General features: G+C 39.9%; 2 protein-coding genes across 2 annotated transcripts; one reads left to right on the forward strand and one right to left on the reverse strand.

The window, feature by feature from the left end:
- Positions 1-44: 44 nt before the first annotated feature.
- On the reverse strand, positions 45-5,703 carry rnf5 (ring finger protein 5). The gene is made up of 6 exons (XM_014026444.1): positions 5,303-5,703; positions 3,946-3,964; positions 2,890-3,002; positions 2,763-2,820; positions 2,568-2,679; positions 45-355 (listed from the first exon to the last, which is right to left on the reverse strand). Exons 1-6 carry the CDS (start codon positions 5,518-5,520, stop codon positions 231-233), a joined length of 645 nt encoding a protein of 214 aa, XP_013881898.1. The 5' UTR covers positions 5,521-5,703; the 3' UTR covers positions 45-230.
- Positions 5,704-6,114: 411 nt separating this feature from the next.
- utp23 (UTP23 small subunit processome component) lies at positions 6,115-8,139 on the forward strand. The gene is made up of 3 exons (XM_014026442.1): positions 6,115-6,482; positions 7,363-7,537; positions 7,631-8,139. The coding sequence occupies exons 1-3, from the start codon at positions 6,295-6,297 to the stop codon at positions 8,024-8,026; spliced, it is 759 nt and encodes a 252-aa protein (XP_013881896.1). The 5' UTR covers positions 6,115-6,294; the 3' UTR covers positions 8,027-8,139.
- Positions 8,140-9,703: the final 1,564 nt, after the last annotated feature.

Here is a 9,703-nt window from a genome sequence, read left to right on the forward strand (position 1 = left end):
GTCGGTGGTTTTTGCATAAACAGAATTAACACAGCAGGTATGTGTGTGTTTGTGTGTCGGGGCAGTGGTTTATTTTCACAAAGAGGAGGAGGAGAAAACCTGTTTTTCTTGTTTTTAAAAGGAACCAAACACTCTGCGCTCTCCCAGGTTGCAGCTCGTGTTGTGTGTCTGTGGCTCGAGTCGAGTTTGTTTTGTGTTTTTTTCCTCAGGCTCCTCCCTCCCAGACGCCGTCACACACTCAGCAGCCAGAAGAAGAAGATGATGGCCACGAAGAGGAAGAGGGAGTCCTGCCAGTTGTTGTTGTTGTTGCCGTTGTTGAGGTTCCCGTTGCCCTGTTGATCAGCTGCATACTGATCTAAAAATTAATAATAATAATAATAATAATAATCTGAAGCAGAGCTCTTTTCAAGAGAGATTTTAGTGAGCAGTTACGAACAATTAACATCTTACCTGTTGTAAATATAAATCACCTCAGTTTGGAGAAACAGGAAGTGATGAAATGTTCCCTCCTTCACAATAAAGTTCCCTCAGACTCATTCAGTAAATGTAGACAGAAGTGGAATTGGACCATAATGCATTGCAGCCTGAGCTAGCAGGCTAATCAAGGCTAATGCTAACGACCGTCATCATTGTGGTTTTCAGACTTTGTAAAAAAAATAACTTTGTAACTAAATARCTTTATTATCTAGATGTCTCATATTTTATGAGCTAAGAAATTAAAATTAAAACTATTTGCAACATTTAGGTCTAAATATGAAAAAAAAGGGTAAAACTATGCTGTAGCCACGTTTCAACAGTTGCTGTGCTGCTTGTTTAAACACTACAGAAGTGTTTTATAGGTCTTTTTTTTTTATAAAACCAGTAAACTGAACAATGTGACATAGTTGAAGCTGACGTTTGTGGTTTTGTTTTAAAAAACGTACAACATTTGTGTTAATAAACATTAATGTTATGGCACAGATAAGTATATTTTAAACAGGATCTTGTTCTAATAATTTTATGTAAATAATGTAAAGCAAGACCAGTTAGTGGAAACAGACATGCACTTCCTGCGTGATATTTCATATATTTCTTGTAATAAACTGATGTACATTTAAATGTTTAATAAAAGCACTAACATTAGCTCGAACCACAATGAACTTCTAAGATTGGAATTGTAAGACCGACTGTCCAATCAGAATTTAGCTTCATTTCTCCAAATTGGGAACAGTTATTTACAACAGGTAAGATATTGACTGCTCGTAACATTTTCATAGAACCCCACTTAAAAGGAGACATATCYTGCAAAATCCACTTTTTTTGGTCTTTAAATTAATCCTGTTGTGTACCTGGAGWCTTTAGTGCAGAAAAATGTAGTCTCCTGGTGCTTTGTGAACACCTGTCTTCTGTTTGGGTCTTTTTTTTCTTCAGTTTTCTGAACTATTATGTCAAATTATTTGTGACAACATTTCTAAATAAGGTCTGGACTTAAAAACTGCGATTTCCTCTGGTTCTGGGTCCAACATGTAAGGCTGGATGGACAAGTCTTCCCTTGTTGACATCTTTTAATTCATTTGTAAATAAAGCTTCTGCGCTGCTATATAGTCATAAACCCCTCTATCAAGCTAGCATGGACCGGTCTGGAAGCTGGAGGGGGGCGGGGCTTGAAGCACCTTATTTAGATCTGAAGAGACAGCCTCAAAACGAGTTCATCTGAGACACTATAGACCCCAACTGAATTATTTAAATGTGGAAAAGAAGGATTTAAAAGCAGGATATGTCTCCTTTAAGCCTGATCACAAGAAGAACTAGACATGGGTTTTTACGATGTAAAAACAAGTGTGCATTGCCATGTAGCATGTCATTGCAGCGTGGCTTTGCCTGCAGCAGTGGACTTTATGTGACCAAGTTCAAATGTGTTTTCTGCCAGCTTGTGCTTGTCAAGTCAGCAGGTGTCTSTAATGAACATAGTTGTGTAACAAAATGAAGTTTGTAGAGATTTTTTGTTAAAGTTGCTGTAGCTGGATTTTGAACCCTGATCTCCCACATGAAAGCCCATAGAGTTAACCATGAGACCATTGGAACTGTGGCAGAGGGTACTGCCAAGGGTTGGTTTGTATGTGTGCAGAAAGAGGCCACATTGCCAATGCAATTGTTGACACTAAACTGCAATATATTACAGCAATAGAGCAATATTAGGACAATATTATAGCAAAATATCAAAATACAATCATATTAGTATTGTAAACACTGAACTATTCAGATTAAACATTATTAAACTATGGTTCAGTACTGAGTAGATAGAGCAGGGGGCAGTATTGGACCAATACAAGGCTCCATTGACTCKCATTATAAATTATTAAACATTAATGTTTCAAAAACTATAAGTTGTACAGGCACCAAAAGGCATAGCCATCATTTGGCATAGGAGCTTTACAGACACAAATTACAATGGCAGCTCCTGGACAAAGTATGCAGGAGGAGAAGTGTGCCAAAGTGGAGATGACTTGGATGGGAAACGAATCACAATTGGCAATGCACACTGATAATGACCTCCACAAACCGGAACACAACTTTCAGGTCTTTACCTGGTCTGTGAAACGGGTCGTTGGCGTTGAAGACTGTGGTGAAAAAGCCGAAGGGGAATGCGCCGATTCCAAACGACATGTGGAATCCGGTTTCTCCAAAACCCGGGAACATCTGATCACAACAAACAAACAAACAAACATCAGGGAGGTTTTAAAAGGACAATCAAAAKGTCTACAGACAAACCCCGGACTCACCCCTCCTCTGCTCTCAGGCTCTGTTCTCTGTCCCTGAGGTCGAGGCGGAGTCTTCAACCTGAACAACAGAAACACGGGTCACACGGCAGCCCGGACARCAGAACGGAGCCAAACAGCGAGTCCGTACCTGGGGTCTTCTTGGCTGGAGCTGCCCCTGCCGTACAGCGGGATGACRTTCTCTCTGCTGATGCCCGCCTTACACACCGGGCACTGCTGCCTGCTGGGCCGCGTCTCCAACCACTGACAACACAAAATAAAGACTTAAATCTGCCGAAATCACAAAACTACCAGGCATGTTTATAAAAAACAAACACAGGAACCAGACTGCTGCAGTGTTTAAACACTTAGAAACACCAAAATTATACATAAAAAAATATAAAAACATCACCCATGTAAATCAGAGAAACACTAATGTGTCTTAAATTTGCGTGAATAAAACTAAAAAATTATAAAGATTTCAGCTCAAACTGATGTCTTGGTCATACTGAGACTCATCTGTAACAATTATCTTAATGAGTTATTAAAGTTTAACATTTTTCCCTCAACTCTTTCCATCTATGGAAAACATTCATAATAAACTTTAAAGCTCCTCTAAAGTAAAACAAAAACAGATTTTAAAGTGTGACATCAATTTTTTTAAATGAATATTAATACATTTTTGGAAAGGTAACATTGATAACATTTTGCAAAAAAAATTTCACAATGCTGTGATGAACAGTTGTTGAGATATTCACATGTGCAGTAACAGGAAGTGATGTCATTGGAGAATGTCGGCACGTAAACAGAGCGTCGCTACAACAGCTAACAACAGACTGAAAAGAGGAATCTGATGTTTTAGATTATTTTGAGTCACTCAGAGATAAAATAATTAAAAAAAACAAAACAGGAAGTTCTTTATTGAAGAGTTCCCCTTTGATGTCACTTCCTGTTTCACTTTGGCTGAGCCAAATTCAACAGAAAATTTGCCACGTATGTAACAAAATAGGTAAAATCATGTGTATTATATCACGTTTCTCAAGTATAAATAAGTTTGACTTTTTATATTTGAAGGAAATGCATGTCACGGGTACTTTAAGCTCTATATTGAAATAATTTGAAATTTGCGATTTACCGCCCCTTTTTAACCATTTAATTAAACACAGTATTTTTGTGTATTTGTATATAAACAAAGGCAGGTACTTACTTGATGAAGGCAGGGCCAGCTGTAAAGACAAGACAAGATTAATTTACATTTTTAAAAACGCTGTTCAGATCAAAAATCACCAGGTGTTCTCCATGTTTATTTTAAAGGATGTCATGATGTCATAAACATTAAAAGAGCAACAGAAATATTTATGTTTCTGCTCCAGAAATCTGTTCCTTTCGATTAAAGTKAGAAAAATATGTAGAAAACAGACAACTGAGCGTGATTCAAAATYTCTCACATGARGWTATTTTRAAGGTTTGACCKAAAAGGGTACACGATGGCTGAGGGGAAAAAGTCAGATTCTAACTTTCCAAACATTAAAATGATTTAATTTAATCTAAATTCTAATCAACAGGGGTTGAAGCTTTTAGCTGCAACTTTAATGTGAAGTTGCAGCAGGTGAACTGATGTCTTGCCGCTCAGTTTCATCAGCATCAGTTTCATCACTTTGTGCCTCCGACTCCCAGGAGCTGCAGGACCGAAGTAACGTAGCAACTACCCCACATCAGTCACAACATCTGCAACCAGAACGGCTCCTTCTGAGAAAAACACAAAAAAAATCTCGAAAAATCAACATCTGGTTACTTTAAAGGAGTTTTTACTTAAATAATTCAGAGGAAACAATGAACACAAGCCTCAGATCATTAAACTAGTGCTTCTGTTAATCTCTAATCAGAATAGTGGATTATTTCCCTCTGTGTGCGACTCTKWKWRRRRSRYSWMTTMTYMWMMTTTTTTGCAGAAACGTTGGCATCTGATCCTCTGACTTGGCCCAGCTTCACGTCCTCCTCGGCTTCTTCTGGTCCATCAGAACCCAGGAACAGCTCACGCCGCTTGACATGTGTACATTTACAACAAGTGCTGTCAAGGTCGAGCCTTTGTTGCGCAACAAGTCCTGATGACACAGAAGAGAAAAGTACTGGAASCACAGCTTTATGAGACTGGAGCAGAACATTTCGTTTGGGTCTGAGGGTCATAAAGGCTCCGGCTGGTTTTATTTAGAGACCAGTCTGAGAGAAAGAAGAAGATTGAGGGAGTTGAACACAGCTGATAAAGCTGTCAATGATCCTCTGTGAGTGGACAGAAGTTAAAGCCTCACAGGACGAGATAATCCTGGTTCTGACTGAACTCTGAACTTAATCAGATCATATGATCAACTTGGTCCAGAGTGTAAACAATGACGTCAGGCTGAATAAAATCTGGTTAAATCACAACAGGTGAGGCTTTTCTGGTGCTGTCACCTCGGATCTGACGGTGCGACATGGGGCGTGACTCCCCCCGACAACAACAACACAAACACGGTAAACGAGGCTCTAAAGCCCGCTGATAAACAACACAACTACCGCCCTCCTACCAGAACAGGTGGCCGCACATGCTGATGACAGCGTCCCTGGCAGTGTCCAAACAAATGTTGCACTCGAACGTGGCCCGGTCCCGTTCGCCCTCGCCGCTCCCGCTGCTGCCGCCGCCGCCGCCCGGGCCGTCCCGGTCGTTGCTGCTCTCACCGGCGGGGAAGCCTCCTCTGCTGGCCGGCCCGCCGTCACTCGAGAAGCGGGGATCCGTGGCGGCCATGTTTGCTAAAAACTGGTAGGGAATGAATCGCGCCGAGCCGAGCCAACCCACACGGGCCCGACCCGAGTCAACGTTAACCGTGAGTCAGAGGTAACCGCGGCTCTGACGGACCATTGGACGTACGGAGACCACTCTCCGCCTCTGAAACACAGCCGTCTGTCAGCTTCCGTAAGCAACAAGAGGCCGGGGGCGGAGCTGATATAAAACAGGGTCAAAGGGCGGGGCTTTTAAACAAGGGGCGGGGCGAAAATGCTGTAACTTAATACTATAAATAAAAATATGTTTTGCGTTTTATAGGGAATTTAAATTTGAAACTTACACCAGTAATATTACCCTGTACGGATACCCCCTGGCAATTTGTCTGGAGTTTTTTTTAAGTATTTATTTATTTATTTTTGCCATGTTTTGTTATTGCATGAGTTAGTTTATTCATTTCGTTTCAAACAAAATGAGAGAAAAAGAAAAAAAATAATAAAAATACATACACATATATATTAAYATGAATTAAAACTGAAAGTAAAACTGATTTATTTATAAGATTTGTTTAATGCATTATCCGGCCAGAACTCTTCTAAACCGGAACTGTTGTGCCACATTTGTTTCCACCCGGAATCATTACACGTGTGTACCACAAGCGTGTTGTATTCAACAAGCTTTCAAGTTGGGTAATATGGTTGTGAAATGTGTCTATTCCCTACGAATTGAAACGTTTTTGGGTGTTGTAAGTTTCTAAGAGTTGTTTTCAGGGTAAAGTGAGAAAACTGACAGTCCGACATGAAGATTAAACGACAGAAACAAGCCAAGAAGTCCATCACTTTCTACAAATACAACTTCCGCTTCAGGGAACCTTTCCTGATTCTTCTGGACGGGACTTTTTGTCAGGCGGCGTTGAAGAACAAGATTCAACTSAAAGAACAGATGCCCAAATATCTGATGGGGGACGTGCAGCTGTGCACCACCAAGTGAGTTTTCGTCCTTTTACGGTTAATTTTCTTTACAAATTAAAAATAAAAAACACTGAGATTCTTCTCAATATCCTCAAATCTCCCAGCCTGAATTATAAAACTGCTTTAGCAAAAATAATCAGTTTTTGTTGTCTTATTCTATTTGTAGCTGTAGCATTTTTCACTTTTAGCTAGTATTTTGCCACCTTTAACCTGCAATTTTCTCATTTTTAGCTAACTTATGACATTCAGATTTGAACTCTTTTGCCACCTAGCTTTTAGCTAATCATTTGCTGCTTTTGGCTTCTTTTTTATTTTGCTCCCTTTAGATGTTTCTGCTTATTTTGCTACTTAAAACGAGCCTTTTGAGATGTTCAGTTTTAAACTATTCTTGCTTTTAGCTACTTTTAGCTTCTAACGTTTGCCTTTTTAGCTAGCCTTTATTCATATTTGCTTGTTTGCTACGTTTAGCTTTTAGCTGTTTTATTTTTTGCTACTTTTAGCGTCTTTCTAACATCTTGCTCATTTTATCTAGTGTGTTCCTCCCTCTTTTTCTGCTGTTAAGCCAATGTTTCATTACCTACCTAGCCTTTTGAGACATTCAGTTTTTTACTTGTTTTGCTACGTTTAGCTTATATCTAATATTTTGCTACTTTTAGCTAATCTTCAGGTTTTAAACCTTATTTGCTACTCTTAGGTTTTAGCTATCCATTTGCTACTTTTAGCCAATTTTTAGCCACTTTTACCTAGCCTTTTGAGACATTGTTTTTAGCTTGTTTTGCTTTTAGCTAGACTTTTGCTACTTTCTGGTTTTGAACCAGTGTTCTGCTCTTTTTAGCATCATCTCCAGAACTGCTCAGTTGTCGTTAATCTGTTTTAATCTTTTGTTTTTCCTCAGCTGTGTTCTGAAGGAGTTGGAGACTCTCGGGAACCAGCTGTACGGAGCTAAAATCATCCTGCAGAGGTTCCAGGTGAGGAGATGTTCTCATTTCAAGAACCCAGTTCCTGCTTCAGAGTGCCTGCTGTCCATGCTGGAGGACACAAATCCACAACACTACTTTGTGGCTACGCAGGTAAACACCGGCGTGATGGGTGGTTTTGAGCTTTCTGAAGATTTATTTGACTTCGTTAGCTTCTCCACTGGTTGAAATCTAAAATCTGCGCAGGACCCAACGGTGACAGACGGTCTGAAGAAGATCCCGGGTGTTCCTCTGCTCTACATCGTCCTCAACACCATCGTGCTGGACAAACCCAGCCAGGCGTCCCTGGACCACGTCCGGGCCGTGCAGCTGGGGGAGCTGGTGACCCCCGCCCAGCAGCAGAGCATCCGCAGCCTGAAGGAGGAGCAGGGCATCGGCCGCAAGGACGGAGAGAGGCGAGGAAAGAAGAGGAAGAGGAAGCAGAGCAACCCCAACCCTCTGAGCTGCCTGAAGAAGAAGAAGAAGAAAGGACTGCCGACACCGCCGCTGAGGAAGGCGGAGCCTGGAGAGAGGAGGAAGAGTCGACACAAGAGACGGAAAAAAGGAGACAACATGGCTGCTGCTGCGGTCATCAACACATAACGTGACACTTTTATTCTTAAAACAGCATTTTATAAGTTATACAGGATGTGAATGATAACATAATTCATTTGTATTTTTCAGACAATAAATCAGAGTTTATGGTTTAAAATATTGGTCGTTATATTGAGTCTTTTACTTTGAAACAAACAAAAAACATCTTTTAGCATCAGATGATTATCTTGGATTTTACGCAAAATAAAAGATCAGTCTCAAAATACAGATTCGTTGAAGTCCAATAAAGAAGAAACATGGAAATCAAAGACTTTGTGATGAATTCCGCCTCAGTTATTTTCTTACGCAACCAGATACAAAACATCCACTCAGACTCCACTAATAATCAAATCTACCTTCATATAAAAAACTAGTTMTCGCAATACTGCATGTCACGAGACCACGTCTACTTAATGAGCCCGGTAAAGCTGCACTTTGTGTTTTAGCTAAAGTAGTTGTCATCTTTCAGTCGATCCCTCAGAAGGAAAGTGCGTCGTTGGAAAAAAAAAAAAATTTCTAGAGAAAGTGCACAAGACAGCATGCAGGTATGCCAAACGAGTCCTGTCCTTTAACAATATTCACCTCTTAGTTTGGATCCAACACTTCAAAATAAATTATTCCTTGCTTGTTTTTTTTTTTTTTTATTTGGACCGTTTTCTTCGTCCTTCGCAGAAATAAAAGCTGCGTCGAAAATAAAGTCCCAACAAATCTTGACTTCCGGTAAATCACCAGCCGGGGGTCTTTGTTTCAGATGACGTGGAATCGAGGCCCGGGCGTAGCTACAATGTCGCTGTAGGGCTCCTCCTGGACCAGCTCCACCGCCTGCTGCTTCTTCAGAACCAGGAAGCTGTAGAACTTGGCGGCKGCCTGCTTCCTGTTGTTGTTCCTGCACAGGTCCAGCAGGCTGACCGACTGGGTGCCGGTTTTGGACATGACTCTCTGTGGAGCGAGGAGAGGCGGAGTCCGTAAAGGGGGGCAGGCTTCAGTGTTTTATGTGCTTAACTTTTGGAAAATTACATTGAAATTATACCACAGGATGTAATTTTTATTGTAAACTTTTTAAGTTTTAGATTATATTCGACAGTTTGAATTCAAGGTTTAACTAGAGAAATTGCATTTCCTGCGAAAACGCTAGTGTGAATGCTTCATGCTGAAAAAACTTCAGCTGAAAGCTGCTGAAATTGAGCTGAAAATAAAGCCTGACTGCATAAAAACAGTAAAAAGAAGCACAAATCTAGTTGAAAACAGCTAAAAGCTAAAATAGCTGAATATAGCTAAAACATCTGTAAGAAGCATAAATAGCACTAGGTAGCAGTAAAAAAGTACTAAAAGTAGAAAAAGGCAGATGAATAGCTAAAGTAGCATAATGTAGCTAAAATGGGCATAAAATACGCTAAAGGTAGCAGCCACAATTTGAAATTAGCACCCAGATGAAATAGTTATAGTTAAAAAATAACTAAAGCAGAAAAAAACATAAATGATAATTTGTAATAAAATAACTAAAACAGCTGAATTTTTCAGTAAAACAGCTAAAAAGTAGCTGGAAATTATTTAATTAGCATAAGGAGCACAAGTTTGCTAACCTTAGCTGAAAAAAGTTGTAATAGCTACAAAAAATGTGTATTTAGCTTAGAAAAGCTAACCTTAGCTAATTGCAGCTAAACATTAGCTAATATTTCAGCAAAT

This window comes from Austrofundulus limnaeus, unplaced genomic scaffold, assembly GCF_001266775.1.
Source record: "Austrofundulus limnaeus strain Quisiro unplaced genomic scaffold, Austrofundulus_limnaeus-1.0 Scaffold554, whole genome shotgun sequence".
Classification (NCBI taxonomy): domain Eukaryota; kingdom Metazoa; phylum Chordata; class Actinopteri; order Cyprinodontiformes; family Rivulidae; genus Austrofundulus; species Austrofundulus limnaeus.